The 22,327-nt window shown below is 47.0% G+C and overlaps 1 protein-coding gene across 1 annotated transcript; it reads left to right on the top strand.

Moving 5' to 3' along the window:
• The first annotated feature begins 9,743 nt into the window (after positions 1-9,743).
• LOC125543235 (RING-H2 finger protein ATL8) lies at positions 9,744-10,895 on the top strand. The gene has a single exon (XM_048706514.2). It carries the CDS (start codon positions 9,899-9,901, stop codon positions 10,553-10,555), a length of 657 nt encoding a protein of 218 aa, XP_048562471.1. The 5' UTR covers positions 9,744-9,898; the 3' UTR covers positions 10,556-10,895.
• Positions 10,896-22,327: the final 11,432 nt, after the last annotated feature.

The following is a 22,327-nucleotide window of genomic DNA, read 5'->3' as shown; positions in this document are numbered from 1 at the left end:
TCTCGGAGCGCCCGCGCCCGGAGACAGTCGCCGCCCGCCGGCGCCGAGCACCAACCTCCGGCCTCCTCCTCGCGTTTTCCTTCCGCCGCGCCTTCGTCCTCCTCCACGGCGTCGCCTCGCTGGACGCCCACCGCCACTCCGTTGCCGAGCCCCGAAGTCACCCCGACGCCCGTCGCCACCACCACGTCGCTCGTCCCCGTCGCCCTCCTCACGCCCGCTGCCTAGTCCCTACTTCCCGCCGTGAGCAGCCGCCTTTTCCCCTCCTCCTTCTCCTCTGTGTCGCCTCGCGCGCACGCACACCGCCTCGCCGGTCACCGCCCCTTCCCCATGCTCGTCACGAAGCCTCCGCCACGGGCCTGCCCCTGTTGGTCGTGTCCGCGCCCGGTGCGTGGCCGCGCCCTGCGCCTTGCCTGCGGGCACGCCCGCGGCCTCCTTCCCGTGCGCGCTCACCGTGGTCGCGTCCCTGTTGGTCGCCGTCGACCCCGCACCGCTCCGCCTCACCAGGACTATGCACGGCCACGCCCTTGCTCGCCTCGTCGCCGACGGTCGTGCGCCCCGGAGCTCTGCTCCGCCCCTGAACACCACCTCCGCCGTCGCAGTTCGCGCACCCCGCCCTCGGTTGTTGCCGCTGCGGCCTGGGGGCCTCGCCGTGCCGCCCCCGCGCGCTGGTCGCCGCTCAGGCTTCGGCCACGCCCGTGGCGCCCGTCGTCGGGTTTGCCCGCACGCCCGAACTGCTCGGGCTGGTGCCCGACACCCGGCACCCGCAAAGCCCCTCTGGGCCAATGACAGGGGGCCCCACGCCCAGAACGATTCAAAAAAAAGAGAAAATAATAATAATAATAAAATTAATTAATTAAGGAATTAAGGAATTAATTAGGTTAATTAATTATAATTAGATTAACCTAATCACTAATTAACCTAATTAACTGTTAGTTAATTAAAACAGAGTATGACGATCGGGACCCACCTGTCAGGTTGACCAAGTCAACTGCTGACGTCATGCTGACGTCATGATGATGTCAGCAGACACTATTCTGGATAATGTTGATTAAATTAAATAAATAAATCCTAAAAGTGATTTAAATATTTTAGAATTAATATAAAATAAACCGTAGCTCGGATGGAAAAACTTTGTACATGAAAGTTGCTCAGAACGACGAGACGAATTCGGATACGCAACCCGTTCATCCGCCACGTGTCCCTAGCATAGTGAACCTGCAACATTTCACCTCCGGTTCATCTGTCTGAAAACGCGAAACACCGGGGATACTTTCCCGGATGTTATCCCCCTTCACCGGTATCACCTAATACCGCGTTAGGGCACCCCTAGCACCGTTACTTGCCTTGTCATGCATCGTTATGCATCTGTTTGCATTATATTTATTGTTTCTTCCCCCCTCTTCTTCCGCTAGACACCGAGACCGACGCCGCTGCTACCCAGTACGACTACGGAGTTGACGACCCCTCTCTCTTGCCAGAGCAACCAGGCAAGCCCCCCCCCTTGATCACCAGATATCGCCTACTCTCCTCTTTACTGCTTGCATTAGAGTAGTGTAGCATGTTACTGCTTTCCGTTATTCCTATCCTGATGCATAGCCTGTCCTTGTTACTACTGTTGTTACCATTACCTGCTATCCTACTGCTTAGTATAGAATGCTAGTGTTCCATCAGTGGCCCTACACTCTTGTCCGTCTGCCATGCTATACTACTGGGCCGTGATCACTCGGGAGGTGATCACGGGTATATTACTACATACTTTCTACAGGATACATGTGGCGACTAAAGACGGGTCGGCTTGTGGAGCACCCGCGAGTGATTCACGGATTGGGGGCTGAAAGGACCTTTGTCCCAACGGCCCTCTGTGTGGATCTTTGAGGCGGAGCGACAGGGCAGGTTCCGACCACCTAGGAGAGAGGTGGGCCTGGCCCTGGTCGGCGTTCGCGGATACTTAACACGCTTAACGAGATCTGGGTATTTGATCTGAGTTTGGCCATTTGGTCTATACGCACTAACCATCTACGCGGGAGTAGTTATGGGTATCCCGGCGTCGTGGTATCAGTCGAAGCCTTCTTGACGTCAGCGACAGAGCGGCGCGCGCTGGATTGGACTGGAACGCCACTAGGCTAGGTCTGCTTCCGGCCGCCCACGCAACGTGCAGGTGTGCTAAGGGCGATGGGCCCAGACCCCTGTGCGCTTAGGTTTAGACCGGCGTGCTGACCTCTCTGTTGTGCCTAGGTGGGGCTGCGACGTGTTGATCTTCCGAGGCCGGGCATGACCCAGGAAAGTGTGTCCGGCCAAATGGGATCGAGCGTGTTGGGGTATGTGGTGCACCCCTGCAGGGAAGTTAATTTATTCGAATAGCCGTGATCTTCGGTAACAGGACGACTTGGAGTTGTACCTTGACCTTATGACAACTAGAACCGGATACTTAATAAAACACACCCTTCCAAGTGCCAGATACAACCGGTGGTCGCTCTCTCTCAGGGATACGAGGAGGGGATCGCCGGGTAGGATTATTGCTATGCGATGATACTTGGAGGACTTCAGTCTACTCCCTTCTACATGCTGCAAGACGGAGGCTGCCAGAAGCGTAGTCTTCGAAAGGATTAGCTATCCCCCTCTTATTCTGGCTTTCTGCAGTTCAGTCCACCGATATGGCCCTTTACACATTTACCCATGCATATGTAGTGTAGCTTCTTGCTTGCGAGTACTTTGGATGAGTACTCACGGTTGCTTTCTCCTTCTTTCCCTCTATCCCTTCTACCTGGTTGTCGCAACCAGATGTTGGAGCCCAGGAGCCAGACGCCACCGTCGACGACGACCCCTACTACACCGGAGGTGCCTACTACTACGTGATGCCCGCTGACGACGACCAGGAGTAGTTAGGAGGATCCCAGGCAGGAGGTCTGCGCCTCTTTCGATCTGTATCCCAGTTTGTGCTAGCCTTCTTAAGGCAAACTTGTTTAACTTATGTCTGTACTCAGTTATTGTTGCTTTCGCTGACTCGTCTATGATCGAGCTCTTGTATTCAAGCCCTCGAGGCCCCTGGCTTGTAATATGATGCTTGTATGACTTATTTTATTTGTAGAGTTGTGTTGTGATATCTTCCCGTGAGTCCCTGATCTTGATCGTACACGTTTGCGTGTATGATTAGTGTACGGTCAAATCGGGGGCGTCACACCATGGGTGGATGATGATCTTTCCTTTGGTTCGGCTCGAGAATATATATGCTATATGCTCACATCATGGGCCTATCATACTACAACTCGATCTCCAACCTTCGAATAGGGCCCTCGTAGATTCAAATACAAGGCCATGTGAGACACACACCCTAAGCTGTTCTCATTCATTGACATGTGCATGAACAGAAAACCTCAAAGCACCACAATAGTAGGGATGCATGAAAAAAATGAAGTTCCTCTCCACAAAACTGGCGAACATGGAAAGGGACACTTTTGGCAGTGTGCGAGGGAAGTAAAAAGGTTGAAAAGGGAACTGAATATCCTAGAACGAATTCCTGGTTGTGTTGGCCCGAGCCACCATGAGATCAAGATCAAAAAATGCCTCGTTGAGATGTATTATGGAGAGCTGGAGTTGAATGGTTGGCAGTGAGCGATAGAAATACTCGTTACTTCCACATGTGAGCTTCGAGGCAAAAAAGAAAAAAACATTACCGGGGCATTGCTAAAGATGATGGACAAGTTCTTGAGAAGCCGATGGAGTTGGAGGCAATGGCGGCTGAACTTTAGAAGGCACTTTATAGTTCTAAGGGTGTATCCAATATGCGTGAAGCTCTTGACACGGTCCCGTGTAAAGTTTCTCTTTCGATGACTGATCTACTCACTCCACCTTACTCGGTGAGCGGGGGGGGGGGTGGGTTAAGAAGGCTTTATTCCACATGTTCCCGACGAAAGCGTTAGGCTCAGATGGCTTTCTGACTCATTTTTCCACAAGCACTAGGATATATGTGGTGAGGAAGTAACCAAGGCGGTCCTACATACTATGAATGGGGAGGAAAGTGTTGAGAGCATTAATCACACCTATCTTGTCTCGATTCCAAAGGTAAACAACCCAAAATTGATTTCACAATTCCGCCCCATTAGTTATTAGAGTAGCCAGCCTTTGTTCCAGGTCATCTAATTACTGATAAAATTATCATGGCATTTGAATGTTCGCATTTTATGGAGCACAACAAGGCACTGAAACATCGCCATTGTGCTTTGAAATTGGACATAATGAAGGCGTATGACAAAGTTGAGTGGGAATATTTGAAGGCTATTATGCTTGAAAAGGGTTGTCTGGATCATTGGGTTTGTGTTGTCACGAGCCTAGTAGATTAGTCGCTTACTCAATTTTGTTTAATAGAAGAAAACTTGAAGAACTAGATGATGGCCCGGCTAAAAAAGGTGTAAATAGTTGCTAAAACCATCTAAAACTAATGCAAAGAAAATGTAATATGAAAAAGTAAAAAAAGAAGCATATAAAAATGAATTGTAGTTAAAAGAATGTCATTTGTAATAAAAATGTTAAGGGTCAACTACATAGATATGCCGCAATTATCCAACATATATATTGTCAATACAAAATTGGGTGCAAAAACATTTGTGCATAATTAACATGCATGGATTTATTATGTGGAAGTGGTGCATGCATAGAGTATGCAGAAAAATGTATTTATGACTTGCATGCATTACTTGCTTATGTGGCATAGTTGCATGGTTAAGAAAAATAGGTAATGAGCAATAACTATTTAGAAATATTAGATTCAAAGCATCCACACCTGTCCATCAATGAGACTTAATTTCACCCTACCTTTTCTTGTTGGCAGCAGAGGGCCTTAGGTGCCTCCTAAAATCCAGAAACGAGTCATCTCTGCTTGGTGAAGTTCAAGTGCCACCTATGACGCCACCGGTAAATCATATTTTGTTTGCATATAATAGTCTGCTATTTTTGAAGGCAAACATTGTAGGGGCGACTGAGGTGTCAAGCTTGTTGATTCTCATTGTCAGGCTTCTAAAAAACGTATTGATGCAGCAAAATCATCCATCTTTTTCAGTAAAGGATGCCCCAAAAATATAAGAGAAGAGGTCAAGAGTGTTCCCACTGAAACTCTGAATGAAAAATATCTTGGTATGTCATCGGATATTGGTTCTTAAAAAATGAGGGCGTTCAAATATTTGAGGATGTTTTATGAGGCAAGGTCAAGGGGTGAATTGAGAAGTTGGTTTCAGGAGCAGGAAAGAAGGTATTGATTAAATCCGTTGCACAAGCAGTCCCAGATTATTCCAGGGGCTCTTTAATTTTGCGTTGCTAGCAAGACAAACCTTGGCGTACCATACAACAGCTAGAGTCTCTTCCCTAGGATATTAAAGGATATATACTTCCCAGACACTTATATTGTTGAACTTGAATTGGGATCCCACCCATCTCAGCTATGGAGGGTACTGATTGAAGGCGGAGATGTGCTCCGGGGATGATAAGAATGACCAGTGATGGGTCAAAGACACATATCTGGTCATAAAATTGGATATCTAGAGATGAGAATATGAAATTGATAGTCTCTCCTACTAATAACTGCCCGAGACGGTGCAATCATATAATGAGGGTATTGCACATGGCACAATCATGGTACCTCGACCCAGTTCAATAGCCATGTTGTTATTAAGTTTCTTCACTAGAACCATGGCGAAAAGTTAATATGCAACATATAACCCTAGAAATGGTGACTTGAAAGGTTCTTACGTTCAGCCACATCAGATATCTTTTTTCATCCATATTTGTTTAAGTTAGCATACTATGTTTAATTAATTGATAAAATAAAAAATATTTTGCTTAGAAAACTGCGACTCAAATGTCATGTTTTTATGCTAGTAGTGGCCACGCCTTCGCACACAACGCGAGCTCAAATGTGTTGTCGTGATGGTATGCTTGTCGTGCTTATGACCATTCAAATGGTCTCTTAGCAGTGTCACATAGGATAATTGTTGATTGTAAAAGATAAAAATAAAAGGAGGTTTACCTTCTCTGAATTAAGAAGATGGTCTCTTAGCAAAAATATACAAGAAATAATTTCTTAGTTTACACACTTTATAGTTAACTTTAGGGACGCGGCTACACAACGGCCGGCTGCTCCCTGGCGTTCCGGAGCAGCCGGCCAAAATAGGTAAACATTTGATCTTTTTTGGCGAGTATTTGTCTCCCCATCTGATTAGGAAAGATTTTATTGTCTCAAATGGCTAAATAGAAACAACCCATCAACAGTGCATTAAATGATTCACATGCATGCACTCGGTTGTTGGCTTTTTACCTGCATGACATGTGGTGAATGACTTTTTAGCATTTAATTCATGACTTATGAATTTTTGAAAAACCACAACTTTTAAACCACGAATCTGAATTAAGATCCGTTTTCACCTTTGAAATCCTTGCAACGTGCTCTTCGAAACTATATCTCGCATGGGTATGTTTTGATAAAATATTTTTGTGCAATTTTAGTACATGTTTTGTGCAATCATCTAGTAGTCGATGTGCAACTAACTGTAGTGGATGTGCAACTTCGCACCTATCATGTGGACGTGCAGTTTTTACTGATGGCGCCTCCACCCTAAAAGTACCCACTTGGAGTGAGATGCGCAACTTCATCTCTTGCCGAGGCCAGCTGTCTAGTAGTGGACGTGCAACTTTTCTCCTACCCATGGATGTGCTTTCACCTTTTGTTGCATCGGCCAACTGTCTAACAGTAGATGTGCAACTTCATATGCTATGATGGCCAACTATCTAATAATGATGTGCAACTTTCTCTTGTATCACTCGTGGATGTGCAACTTCGTGTGTTGCCCCCGCCAACTTCGTGAATGTGCCAACTGCCTAGCAGACTATGTGCAACTCCGTGTGTTGCCCCCGCCAACTTCATGGATGTGCCAACTGCCTAGCAGACTATGTGCAACTCCGTCTATTGCCCCCGCCAACTAAAACTAATATGTATCCACAAGTAGGGAGGGGAAGGAGTTGCGCATCGACTAATAGGCAGTTGGCGTGAACAACAGACTAAGTTGTACATACCACTGGTAGGGGAAGTGGAGAAGGGTTGCATATCGACTACTAGTAGTTGGCCGAGGTAGTAGACTAGTTGCACGTCATAAAAAGTTGGTTCTCATGGTTTCTTTGTTGCAATATCAAAAGAATTGGATCATGCAGCTGCAAACTTGGTTTTTAAAAAAGTTGCACAATCCGGTACTAAAGTTGGACCATGTAGTAACATAGTTGCACAATATAGCGTCAAAGTTGGCATCAAAATTTTTTCGTCGAAACATACCCATGCGGGATCTAGTTTCAAAGATCTCGTCGCGATGATTCCAATAGTGAAAACGAATCTAAATTCCGAAGTACGGTTTAAAAGATCCTAAAATCTAAAAAGTGGCCGCGCGCTATATGGACAGAACGAGCGGCCGCGTTCTGACCGCTCGATCTCGCTCGTTGCACGTGGATGACAAGGCCCACCACTACCCGAAGGACCAACCCACCCCCGGTTTCCCCTAGCTAGCCGCCACTCCCTCACCCCTCTCTCTCCCGCGCGCGGCCATGGCAGCCGTCGGCGCACCTTCTGCCTAGCTGTTCCTGCCGCTGGTCCTCTGCATCTTCCGCTGCTGCAGGTCATCATCGCAGGTCGCCTTTGGTCAAGGTTGGCCGCACCGCCGCCCCTGGTCGAACACTCAGGACACCCCGCCGCCCTGATCGACCGGACAGCCGCGACACACAACGGGTTGTTGTGCTGGTGCTCCTAGGTGTAACACGGGAAGAAGCGTAGATCGGCGGCCGGCCTTCTCCGTCAACTTGAACTTGGGGTACACCGTACACCACCGCCGCCCCCAGTGGTGGAGCTGGGTGCGGATGCTGCTGCTGCTTTGTGCCACTGGCAGCTGCCATGAGGAGGCGCAGGCTAGGAATTGTGATGGAAATAGTCGTGGTTCTGTGATTGATTGACAACGGCCCTCTGTGCTGAGACTTGAGAGAGAGAGAGGTGAGATGGAAAGGTTGGTGGCATGGTTCGTTGTGTATATACACGTAGGTGTTGCCATGGTGATGGATGAAGTGGTTTAGTTAGATTTTAAGACTTGGTTTGTGAGGAGAGAAGTGAGAGGAAGAGATTGTTGGATGGAATTAACCCGGCCGACCATGCATGCATACGTGTAGGTAGGAAGAAGTATAGCTTAGCTTGCAAGTTACGTATACATGGAGACATGACCTCATGGTTTAATCTGCTGGCTAATTACAAGCTAACCGAATCTATGCAGTGATGTTTAGTTGGCTTGTAATGTAGTCTAGTTGTACATATGTTGATGTTTAGTTGGCAAAGAAGACTAGTTGTATACATATATGCTCAGTTGGTTTGTAACCTAGTCTAGTTGCACACACATTAATATTTAGTTGGCTTGTAATGTAGTCTAGTTACACACACATTGATGTTTAGTTGGCAGAGAAGATTAGTTGAACACACATATGCTCAGTTGGCTTGTAATTTAGTCTTGTTGCACACACATTGATGTTTAGTTAGCAGGACTATTGGCACACGCATATGCTCAGTTGGCACGGCAATGTAGTCTAGTTTGCACACACATTGATGTTTAGTTTGCAGAACTACTGGCACACACATATGCTCAGTTGGCGCGACAATGTAGTCCAGTTGCACACATATTGATGTTTAGTTGGCAGGAAGACTAATTCGTCGAAACATCTACTTTTGAAGAGCACGTCATGAGGGTTTTAACAATGAAAACGGATCTGAATTTCGACACGCGGTTTAGAAGATATATATTTTTTATAATTATGAAAACAAAAAATTAATGCACTAGAGACGAACATGGGGAACAGGCATCCATCACGTGAGAAAAGACCACATAAGATGATTAATTAGCAGTGTCCTTTTAGTACTTTTGGATTACAGTAATTTTGTTCTTTTTAATATGTGATAGTGACTAAACGTTTGGGACCAGGGGCCAGCCGCTCGCGAGCGGCAGCGAGCGCCCGGCCACCAGCTAGACCGGTCCTTAAAAGATATGACTTTTTAAAAATTTGAAAACTCAAATAAATGAACATGCGCATCCATGGAATAATGCGGTGTCTTGCTCATGTGACCATCTTAGTAGTACATGCCACGTCACGAATAAAGACAAAATTTAGACCATAAAACTACATGCATGCGTGTGTAAGACCAGCCGCTCGTTTTCTCTAAATAGTGCGTGCGCACTTTTTAGATTTTAGGTAACTTTAGTCACCCGGTGATTTTAGCACCATGCATATATTCCATGAAAACAACTGTTTTACTGACCGTTGCTTTTTTCCCGTACCACGTTCCATGCCAGCTTCCGGTCTCCATGTGGAACATGGAAATTTCTGAAGGACAACTGGTTTTGTTGCTGTGCAGAAAGTTCAGCGGCTAAAATTCCTTGAAGGTTCTTCTTAGTGCATACGCACCTTCGCCGTTTACAAATTTGCATTCCAGCAAAAGCGTTGTTCACTGAAAGCTCGTGTACCGTTAAATATGGTTTCCTACCATTCTCGGAAGAAAATCGATGTCCCAACCAGATCGCACGCGCATTCTCACGCGGCAGGCATTGCAATTGGTAATCAAATGTTCCCGTTAATCCCATATGTCAGCCTCGCATCAATCGGCCGTGACTTTTTTTTTCTGGGCGGCTGTGCTTGACAATGACACCACCAGTTGACCTGACCCGAGCACCGTGTTGCCGAGGTTAAGCTCTCAGATATTATCCCTTGCAGACTTGACTTGAGTTCTGCCAAACCTGCCGCCCATTGCCTCTCTCCCTTGAAGTCCCTTCTCCCTTCTTCCGTTTAAGGTTCTTGATTTGTGGTACAGACTAGAAATCTTTATCCTGCCATGTCAGGGGACCCTTTCCCCGGCGCGCCGGCGTCGGGTGCCCCACCGGCTCCGTATGCGCGGCAGCAGAACTACAGCTTCAACGGGCGCGTCCTGCTCATGGCCGCCTTCCTCCTCTTCGCGCTCACCATCTTCTTCACCCTCATCCGCTTCTTGCTGTACGTGCTCGTGGCGCGGTCGGGCGGCCGCCGTCGCCGCGGCAGCTTCACCGCCGGCATCCTGCGGTCCATCAACTCGTTCGGCGCAACTAGCGGCCGGCGTGGGCTGGACGCCTCTGCGCTCTCCGCGCTGCCGGTCACCACGTACCGGAAGGAGGGCGCCGCCACCGCCGGGGCTGACTGCGCCGTGTGCCTGTCGGAGCTCGCCGACGGAGAAAAGGTGCGGGAGCTGCCCAACTGCGGGCACTCGTTCCACGTGGAGTGCGTCGACGCGTGGCTGCGCTCCAGGACGACGTGCCCGCTCTGCCACGCCGAGGCTGAGCTGCCCAAGGGGAACGGCAAGGCGGAGGCGGCGGTGCAGTCGTCGTCGTCGTCATCGTCGTCTGCCAGGGACCCGCCGCAGCAGGCGTTGTTCGGTGCAGGAGGAACCTTGATCGTGACCGTGCAAGGTGGCTTCCCGGACACCCAAAGGGGCGTGCGCGGGTCAACATCGGGGTAGGAGGTCAGTCGGGATCTTCCTATTCGTAGATTGCAGGGAAATTTCAAAGGGTACTGCGGCACATGCATATACTAGAGGTTAGACCGTGTTTCATGCACAAGTTGGGCACAACCATACGAAACGCCATTTCTTTTTGTCTGTTTGAGCCAAAGTCACCCATTTGTTTGTTTGTTGTATTCCGAGGAGAGCATAAGAAACTCATATGTTGTTAATTGGACAAGTCTAGGTAGCGGCCGGTTGCTCGCCGGGCTTCGCGAGCGGCCGGCCTAAAATAGAAATATTTTTGTCTACTTGATTAATATTAATAAGAAAAATAACGGGAGACCTTCCCTTCCTTGTCCTCGGCCGCTGACCCGAGCCTCGTCTGCAGAGTCACACCTCGCCGCCGGCCTCCGCCCCTACTCTCTCCCCGTCCCCCTTCCCTTGTACGAGAGAATAGCAGAGAGGAGATGAGGGAGATCGAGCGACTAGATCAGGTCAGGCGGCCGACAGATACAGAACCCGCCGCCACCGACACGGGATTCTTCACCTGGGCGCCCCTCCATGGGCTTCTGCTACTGCTTCGATTCCTGCCCCCGACGCCATGCCTAGTGCCCCCAAGGAAGGCCCCATCTTCTCCTCTCTCTCTCTCTCTTTCTAATCTGGGCGGGTCTGTAGAAGGGATCTCTAGGCATGGCTACTGCGATTGAGAGAGAGAGGAGGAAACACGAGGTTGCTATAGACGGAACGGCCAGAGGAGGAAGCTTCGGCAGAGGAGGGGGTTGAGATCGTCCTTGGTCTGGAGCAGGACGGAGACGAAGATTGCTAAGGAACAGAGTTCTTGCGTGGCCGCTGTTCGTGTTTGCCCAGTTCATTTATGCTGAATTTTGCAAGACGAGCACAGGCCGGTGTGCTGCAGGCCGGCAACTGCTTTGGTCGCGGTGCCACTGTGTGTTGATGGTTTGCTGATTTTTCTCCTACTGAATATAGTGCTATGGTGTGCTTTGAGCTACTGAATATACTACTGAATTAAACAAGAATTTTGCACACGAACGATTGTGGAGTTGAACGCTCTAATTCGCATAGTCGCACACGCACAACTGCAGAAAGTGCGCATGTGCGATGACGGAGTTCACACTCCCATGGACATACTAGCTCACGCACGGCTCCAAGAGGTGTACATGCGCGACAGCGTAGTCGCACACGCGCGGCTGCCGGGTTGCACAACCTCGTCGCATAGTCGCACATGACGGCCACATAGTTGCACACTCATGTCGGCGTAGTCGCACACGCACGACCATGGAGGTGCACACTCTCGTCCGCATGCATAGTAGCTCACACATGACTGCGGGATTGCACACGCTTGGTGGCATAGTCGCACACCTAGGACCCAGAGTTGCACACTCTTGTCAGCGTAGTAGCTCACCCACGGTCGCGGAGTTGCATACTCTTGTTAGCATAGCCGCACTCTCGCCGCATAGTCGCACATGACAACCATGGAGTTGCACACTCCCGTCAGTATAGTCGCACATACACGGCCACAGAGGTGCACACTCTCGTCTGCATAGTAGCTCACGGACAACTGCGGCGGTTGCACACACGCAGTGGCATAGTCACACAATCGGATGTGGGAGTTGCACACGCGCGACATCATAGTCACACACGCACAGCCGCAGAGTTGCATGCTATCATTGGCATAGTTGGTTGGGGTAATAGATAAAATTGCACATCAACTGCTAGGTAGTTGGTAGGGGTAGCAAACGAAGTTGCACAAATCTCATAGGAAGGGTAGTTCTGACAAGGACACCAACAACTTATAGGCAGGCAGCAAACGAAGTTGCACTACTCGTGTATGTGTAGTTTTTCACTGCTTGCACACCCTGCCCAATCTGCCCTATCAGCAACATGTGCAAGTTAGTCTGTTGTTTCAACCAACTGCCTAGTAGTCGATGTGCAACTCTTTCCCCTATCTACTTGTGGATATGTAGTTTCAGTTGGCGGAGGCAAGAGATGAGGGTGCACATAGTCTGCTAGGCAGTTGGCCAGGGCAACAAGCGAAGTTGCACATCTCAGACAGGGATAGTTGGTTGGTGAAAACTACATCCATGAGGGCAGTAAAAAGTTGCATATATACATGGAGCTAAAGTTGCACATCTCACTAGCACATGTGGTTTGGACGGGGTGCTAGCAGTCAAAACTATACGCCCATAGGGGTACGGGAAAAGTTGCACATCACTCTTAGAAAGTTGGCCGAGGCAGCATCCGAAGTTGCACATCCACTGCTAGGCAGTTGGTCGAGATAGCAAAATAGTGAAAATTGCACATCAACGGGCGGGGGGAAGTAGCACATCAACTACTAGGCAGTTGGCTTGGGCAGCAAACGAAGTTGCACATCACAGTGTTAGGGGTAGTTTGGGTGGAGGTCTCCGTCAGTGAAAACTGCACATCCAAGGTAGTGCAAAAGTTGCATGTCGACACTCACGTAGTTGCACATCGACTCTTAAACAGTTGCACCGAAACGGGGAGTAAATTGCACACAAAAAAAATTCATCGAAGCATATTCATGCGGGATCATGTTTCGAAGAGCACGCCGGAAGGGTTTTAACGGTGAAAACGGATCTTAATTCCGACGCATGGTTTAAAAGTTATGGCTTTTTAAAAAAAATTCAAAGATCCCAATTAAATGTGTTCACACATGCTTTTGTAATTCGTTTTCTTTTTTCCGTTCACCTGCTACTTTTTCTCTTTAATATGAATTAGATTTTTTTATATGAATTAGGGAGACAATTTAGTTCCTTTTATAGACTAGGGACAAAATACTTCTTTTTTGGCTGGCTGCTCCATAGACTACCATACAACAGGGTCCACTTGTCAGGTTTTGCCAAGTGTATTTTCGCAGAAACTCGGTGAACATGTAATTCTGCCGAGTTTATTAAGTTCGTCTAGTTACTTTTTGTTGGAACCTGGCAAAGGCATAGCTCTGCCGAGTTGCTTATCACCATCGAGTCCAATTTTGGATTAAACTTGACAGAGAGAAGTTTGTCGAGTTTCCGATAAAATGAACTCGGTGAAGTATCGGAACTCGGGACAAAACCAAATTCTAGTAGTGTGAGAATGACTATATGTGCAACTAGAGCTAATATAGAAGCCCACAAAAAAAGATCGATATATGTGTAACTTTCCAATGATCGTATCGTTGATAACAACTATGTGTGCAACAACAACTACTATAGATGCCAACAAAAAGTGATCGCCGTGTGTGTAACTTCCGAATGACCATATCCAACTGAGAACAATTATTTGTGTAATCACTAGAACTACTATAGATGCCAATAAAAATGATCGCCGTGTGTCCAACTTCCCAATGATCGTATATATCCATCTGAGAATGATTATGTGTGCAATTAGAACTACTATAGATGCCAACAAAAATGATAACCATGTGTGCAAGTTCCTAATGATTGGATCCAATTGAAAACAACTATGTGTGCAATTAAAATTACTATAGATTTCAATAAAAATGATCATCATGTGTGCGAGTTCCCAATGATCATATCCAACTATAGATTTCATATAAAAACTAAAGCATGTGCGACTGTGTCAACGAGAGTGTGCAACCCCGCGGCCATGCGTGAGCACCTCTCACGACAATTTATGTGCGACTATGCGCACGAGATTGTGCAACTCTGTGGCTATGCATGCGCGACTATACCGACGAGTGTGCAATTCCACGGCCGGACGTGAACACCTCCCACGACAATTCATGTGCGACTATGCGAACGAGATCGTGCAACTCCGTGGCCATGCATGTGCGACTGTGCCGACCAAAGTGTGCAACTCCACGGCCATGCGTGAGCACCCCCACGACAATTCATGTGCGACTATGCGGACGAGATTGTGCAACTCTGTGTCCATGCGTGTGCGACTATGCCGGCAAGATTGTGCAACTCTGTGGCCGGGTGTGAGAATCTCCCACGACAATTCATGTGCGACTATGCGGACCGGATTGTGCAACTCTGTTGCCATGCGTGCGACTACGTCGACGAAGTGTGCAACTTCACGGCAGGGCGTGAGAACCTCCCACGATAATTCATATGAGACTATGTAGATCAAACTGTGCAACTCTGTAGTCATGCATGTGCCAACTAAGACTAATATGTGTGCAACTACAACTACTATGGATGCCAATAAAAAATACTCCCTCTGTCTCAAAATTTTTGTCTTAGATTCGTCTAAATATGGATGTAGTCACGTTTTAGTATTAGGTACATCCGTATCTAGACAAATTTAAGACAAGAATTTTGGGATGGAGAAAATAGTAATAATAGATCAACTTAGAAAGAGACATTTAGTCAACTTATAAGAGCCTTTTTGATACTAAGGAGTAAATCGATGCTTCTGTCGCTGCTAGCTTATAGTAGTATTTGCTTTTCTACAGTAAACTGAACCATGGCCTGCTTCTGCTGCCGTTGCTAGCTTATGTTTTCTTTTCTATAGTAAAATGAGCCATGACCTGCTGCCGCCGATGCTGAAATTGAAACTCAACTGAACCATGTCTTGCTGCTGCTTCCGTTGCTAGATGCCGCCACTACCTGCTGCCCTTGCTAGATGCCGCTGCTGACGCCTGCCGGCACGGCGGCACACAGTTTCTTCATAACTGAAGCGGTGAAGCCCACAGGCCACAGTAAACAAAATCCATCCATGTCGTGCGCTGCTGGACGAGAGGATCGCATAAGCGTGTTGATTCTGGATAAGGCGGCCTTCGCGTGACGCGCGCTTCGAGAAAGACGCGGGCTCTCGCAGACTGCAGGAAGCGGGGCATGCGGGTGAGGTCCGTGCTCTCCTTCAACTGTGGCGACAGCTGCGGCAGCGAAACAACCGCGGCGAGGGAGGCATCAGGTAAGGCGCGCTTGGAGGCGGCCTTGTGGGAGACGGGGCTAACGGTGAGCGCCGGGGCCGTGTCCACGGAGCAGTCGCCATCGGCGGCCGATCCGAGAGGCCGAGGCGGACCCCACATCGCCACCTGGATTGGGGTGGGGGGGGGGGACGAGCAGCAGGAGGACGACACGAGGGTGGGAGCGGCGGTGGAGAGGCGAAATCACAACGGGTAGGGTCGGGGAGTGGAGGAGACAACGAGGATATGATGGCTCCGACAAGGTGGCACGTGACGCATAGCGGGGCGATGTGGCGTGATCCTGCAGCCAGGAACCTGCCGCTCGTTCCATCTAGATAGTGCACGTGCACTTTTAAGTTTTTAGGTTGTTAATTTATTTCCTGAAATGATTAGAGGAAACTCTGTATAGGTTTACCTTTTTAGGAGACTTTATAGGATTAACTAATACTTTTTCCCTTTCAAAATAACTGTTTCAACTTTAGTATAACTTTGTATTAAATCTAGTACAAAGTCGAAACACTTATTGAGACGGATAGAGTAGATGTACGGAATCATCTCACGGAGGGGTGGCGTGGGTGGGCTGGGGATAAAATTGCGAGCTTAATCTTTTTGACCCAAGGACGGTGCTCCTTCCATCCAAATATATAGGAACTAATACGTTTTTGAGGTTTCCTTTGATCATTGATAAGATTATACAAAAGTTATGTTATCGGAAACTCTTTTCACATACGAATTTGACGCTATATATTTTGTAAAATACATATGTATTATTGCTCTAACCCATGGTTAAAAACAATGTGAAAAAATGTAGTAGGCGACTAGGCCCTATATATTTGGACGCATGGAGTACAATAGTTAGATGGTAGTTCCTTATAAATACATAGAGAAGTATATATACAAGGAGAAACAAAATAAAAACAAAAAATAAAAGCTACCTATATAAAGAGAAAGCAATATGTCGATATCCAATTCTAGTTTTGGGCAGTATTGTGAGATATCGTGTAGCACTGAGGACTGCTAGGGATATGTGTCAATCCAAATCTAGAGTCAAGCTGAATGTTTTCTTTTCATTTTGTGACCCATCAAATTCAAATCTTATTTGAGCAAGTGTCTCCATGAGCCAATTCCGGTGGTTACATTCTTGGAAATATTTTCATGTCTCCGCAACCAGATACTCCAAACAGTCATCAAAGATTAAAGTTGCTCTCCTTCCGTCGGGAATAATAGAGCTCCAACGGTCTTGAGAAAAATTACTGTTTGAACAAAGATGCATAAGAGTTTCATCGGTATTTTGTTGATAAAAAATGCAGTTTTAATTATTCATGAAAAACCCTTCCTCTTAAGTAGACTCTTGGTGTTGACTCTATCATGCATCAACAGTCATAAGAAAGTTTATGCTTTAATCTGCTAGCACATTTCCACAACCATTTAAATAACTGGTCAGCCTTAAAGTTGCCCAAGAAATGTACATTTGCATGGAAGACTAGGACTTAGATTTCCAAGTATCCTGATTCTCCAACTAAGGGCTTTGGAAAAGTAAATTTTGAAGCTCCAAGTACTGGTCATAAACTTGATTGGTCATCGGGTGAATTATGCTGGAAGATCATCAATATTATAAAAAGTAGCAAGATAAGCATTATCATGAATGGTAAAAGAGTGCAATTCGGGGAACTTTGTGCTAGAGGCCGTTCAACCCATCTGTCATGCCATAATAAAAGAGAGTGACCCTATGTTGGAGAGCAACGGGCTACTTCTTTATAGTTGGGTATAAGCTCCGAATGAGATTTCAACCAGAAGCATCCTTCTAGTTCGCCTTTTCGTGTGTGTTGGAGGGGCGAGATATTGTAATATGTTTCCCAAATAAATTCACTCCATGGAGGATTACCCTTATATAGAACTTATTTGAATTTTTAAAGAACATGGTTTCGATGTAAGTAATAGTACCTAGTACTGCTAATCCTCTCTGAATTTTAGGCCTACACACTTTGTTCCATGCAATTTGAGCAAGGCCTTTATCATCCATTTCATATATTTCTCCATGGGAAATATCTAGTGTACTTGACTATTGGCAAAGCTAAAGAAGACATATAGAAAGCATAGGAGAACACAGATCTAAACAGGTGTACTCTACCATCCTAGGGTAGAAAGGTTGACCAGCTAGATAACCTTCTTTACGCACATTTTTACACACCCATTCAAGTGTTTTTTTTTTGTAAAAATCCTATGATATTCATAGATTTATCCATGATCTATATTAACATTGGCATATAATGCAAAAACACACCCGTATAGGCTTGATGTTGCACGAGCTTATGTGTCTCGCTTTAAATATAAAATTATAAAATGATCAACATCACAACCATGTACTTGCATAAAGATTTTAAAAAGCCCTCCCAAGCAGTCGCTCACACGGTTGACTATGGGGCGAAGGCCGAACATGGGGGACCCTAGCTAACCACCACCAACAATGGTCTCCCCTCGTTGTTGCCGCTGTAGCGGTGACTCCTTGCTAACAAAGTCGGTGGGCTGGTTAGTTCTTCCCAGCAGCATTTTGTACATGTGGTGGTGGTGCCTCTACCGGGTGTGCAAACTGCGCCACCCTGTCACTGAAGGATGGTTGTTTGAAATGCTGGTGAGTGGGTGGTGTGTGCGAGGTGGAGGCACATCTACATGTCGTGTGCAGGCGGTGGTGCCAGCACAAGGCGTGACAGTGTTAAAAGTTTATCGAGGTGCACAGGCATGGATAAGTACCATTGTTGCGAATGGGGGTTTGCTATAATGGATCTTCTGGGGGTTCCCTTGGATCTGGAGCTTGACAACCAGAGGTGGTGTGCCCGAAGGCTTCTCAATGTCAATGTCTAATCCAAGCGGAGCACACATGGCTCCTCCAACAGTCGGGGAGTGCGTCGGCCATGGTGTTCACCTAGGTAGTGTCATTTGTCAGCATCATCCTATAGGCAGGGCACGATGCTTGAGATAGAGGTGATGTTGGTGGTGCTCAAGCCAAGGGTGTGTTAAGCAGCTTGGTGGGGTGTGTCTTGGATGATGTACGACATATGTGCGCGGTTATGTGGATGGAAATACTGCTCGGCATTTTTTCCATGCAAGTGGTGTCAATGTGTGTCGATGTTGTTTTCCTAGTTGGAGGTGTGACCGAGGAGATATTGCACCTTTTACAATCTCAAGATCTTATCTATGGGTGAAAACCATGACCTGGCTTGCCGGATTAGTGATGTGGTGTCCTTGGCATTGTTATCTCATCGGAAGCATGATTTTGGCCACATGATCTTTGGTTGGAGCACCTGGCTTGTGGTCGAGCCATTAGGGTTGTGTTGTTAGTGTGGTATGCCTACTGGGTTGCACAAGTTTGGCCGTTCTGTGGTCAAAACTAGATGGACGTTGACACGGCTGACGATGTTGATGTGGTGTATTACACATTTTATGGTGTTTCCGTAGGCCATGCTGATATGTCGGTTTTAGTTGGTGTACTAGAAACATTTTGGCTACATAGTTTGCCCATTTTTCAACATTTTATCTTAGTTTCTCCAATTAACCGAGTGCCGGTCTCATGTACTCTTTCTCCGAAATAATGAATCATAGGAGCGCTCTTGCTATCGGTTGAAAAACATACAACCTCGCGATATAAAGATATTAGTCTTTTAGAACCACCGTTGTTAGAGATGAAACACAGATGCCCTATATTTTTCTATTTAGTTCCCCAAAATAGTTTCCTGGCTTTCTAGGTTAGGATCCTCTACTATAGCAACACTGTTTTTGCGGTCATTGTTGAACAGATCAGAACCCAACGTGTCTTCTATCATAACAACATAGGATCCTAACACTCCCACCCACACCCCAATGACAAAAGAATTGTGGTACCCAAACCACCTAACCAGTACAAATTGAATTCATTTTTTGTTGAAATAAGATTTTTTTTTCGAGTTGTTGTTGGATTCAGATTTGCTCATGTCTTTCAATAGTCCTTACCCATATAACATAAAAATGTTGTGAATCAGGCGGTCGGCCATAGCTCACATCGGTTGCGCACGTGTTATCCGATTGGCCACGATCCGTTATTCCTGATCATGCCACACATCGTCCTTATCCATGCTTTCATCCACTCATTCCTCTCTCCGCCATCTATCCCTCCCCCGTCTGTCATTCTTTCTCTTGGTTCCTCCTCCACTCGATCTAATGCACAAGCTTCCCCAGCGGCAACCTCCACCCCTATTTCTCCCTTCCCCATGGATGCCTTCCTCCCACTTTCTCTATTTCTCTGTCATTCCAACCCATCCCAAATCAAGCTCTCTTTCTCCTCCTCTCAGCCCATGTTGCTAGCATTGGTCACTGCTTCCCTTGAGTGCTACAAGGCAGGAGAGCTTGAGCCCGACGTCCAACACCAAAAATTTCCCGTTCCTCATCGTTGTTCTTCGCCATGAGGGCCTCCATGTACGCTGGGATTGTGTAGCTAAACCATGCCTTAAGCCGCGTCCGGCTACAACTGCAACCAGCAATGGTGGAACTTGTGGTTGATGATGCCAAAAGCCACTGCCGGTGATGGTAAAAGTTGCAGCTAGCCACTGACCTTTGCAGGCAGTGATGGTACAAGATACAACCGATGATGCCTTAAGGTGCCACTGGTAACGTTGAAAGCTGTGGTGGAAGTGCGTCCAACCACTAACTGTTGGAACCGGAGTGGAGAAAGTTGGAACCAGCAACGCCATAAGCTACAATTGATGATGGCGAAAGCTATGATGGAAGTGTGGACAGGCAGTAGCTATTGCAACCAGCAATGGAGAAACTAGAACTAGCAACATGGTAAGCTGCAAATAACGACGATGAAAGCTGTGATGGTAATGCAACCAGCCATTGGCAGCTGCAACTAGCGATGGCGAAAGATGGAAGCAACAATGGAGAAAGCCTCGACGTTTTGTAAACATGGACGATGTTGTTGTGGGAGGGACATGACCAACTAGCCTCTCTTGTGCTGCACCAGGATGCTACGAAGGTTTTTTTGCGAGAGATCCTACAAAGGGGTTATGGTTGGACTGTAACTAGCGGAGGTTGGAGTTGCAACCAGCGGGCGGATGTGACGAGTGGCACATGGCGATGCTTCAAGTGGCGTATCGACGAGTCGCGACGCTGGCCGGCGATGCTTCGAGCAGTACAAGCGAGCTATGACGAGTCAACCTCGATGAAGCGACATGGTGAATCAACGGTGACCGGCTTACGAGATTTGTGTGCGGGGTTGGTGAAGAGATAGGAAGGAGAGAGACGACTCAAGATTTTATCCAACGACCAGACACGACCCAATCACACTGCTGGTTGATACGTCTCCAACGTATCTATAATTTTTGATTGCTCCATGCTATATTATCTACTGTTTTGGACATTATTGGGCTTTATTATGCACTTTTATATTATTTTTGGGACTAACCTATTGACCCAGAGCCTAGTGCCAGTTCCTGTTTTTCCCTTGTTTCAGTGTTTCGCAGAAAAGGAAAATCAAACGGAGTCCAATTGACCTGAAATTTCACGGAACTTATTTTTGGAAAGAAAGCAACCTGATGGACTTGGGGTGCACGCCAGGAAAGAAACGAGGGATCCACGAGGTAGGGGGCGCGCCCTCCACCCTCGTGGGCCCCTCGTGGCTCCCCTGACGTACTTCTTCCGCCTATATATATATCCATATACCCTAAAACGATCGGGGAGCGGAATAGATCGGGAGTTCCGCCGCCAGAAGCCTCCGTAGCCACCGAAAGCCAATCTAGACCCGTTCGGGCACCCTGTCGGAGGGGGAAATCCCTCTCCGGTGGCTATCTTCATCATCCCGGCGCTCTCCATGATGAGGAGGGAGTAGTTCACCCTTGGGGCTGAGGGTATGTACCAGTAGCTATGTGTTTGATCTCTCTCTTTCTCTCTCTCGTGTTCTTGATTTGGCACGATCTTGATGTATCGCGAGCTTTGCTATTATAGTTGGATCTTATGTTTCTTCTCCCCCTCTACTCTCTTGTAATGGATTGAGTTTCCCCTTTGAAGTTATCTTATCGGATTGAGTCTTTAAAGATTTGAGAACACTTGATGTATGTCTTGCCGTGCGTATCTGTGGTGACAATGGGATATCACGTGATTCACTTGATGTATGTTTTGGTGATCAATGATGACCCACAAGTATAGGGGATCTATCGTAGTCCTTTCAATAAGTAAGAGTGTCGAACCCAACGAGGAGCAGAAGGAAATGATAAGCGGTTTCCAGCAAGGTATTCTCTGCAAGTACTAAAATAAGTGGTAACAGATAGTTTTGTGATAGGATAATTTGTAACGAGCAACAAGTAACAAAAGTAAATAAAGTGCAGCAAGGTGGCCCAATCCTTTTGTAGCAAAGGACAAGTCTGGACAAACTCTTATATGATGTAAAGCGCTCCCGAGGACACATGGGAATATCGTCAAGCTAGTTTTCATCACGTTCATATGATTCATGTTCGGTACTTTGATAATTTGGTATGTGGGTGGACCGGTGCTTGGGTGCTGTCCTTACTTGGACAAACATCCCACTTATGATTAACCTCTATTGCAAGCATCCGCAAATACAAAAAAAGTATTAAGGTAAACCTAACCATAGCATGAAACATATGGATCCAAATCAGCCCCTTACAAAGCAACGCATAAACTAGGGTTTAAGCTTCTGTCACTCTAGCAACCCATCATCTACTTATTACTTCCCAATGCCTTCCTCTAGGACCAAATAATGGTGAAGTGTCATGTAGTCGATGTTCACATAACACCACTAGAGGAGAGACAACATACATCTCATCAAAATATCGAACGAATACCAAATTCACATGACTACTAATAGCAAGACTTCTCCCATGTCCTCAGAAACAAAAGTAACTACTCAC

The sequence above is a fragment of the Triticum urartu genome, chromosome 3A (assembly GCF_056163025.1).
Source record: "Triticum urartu cultivar PI428250 chromosome 3A, HENAU_Tu73, whole genome shotgun sequence".
Classification (NCBI taxonomy): Eukaryota; Viridiplantae; Streptophyta; class Magnoliopsida; order Poales; family Poaceae; genus Triticum; species Triticum urartu.
Note: the sequence above shows the minus strand (reverse complement) of the source record. Positions and strands in the feature narration are given on the sequence as shown.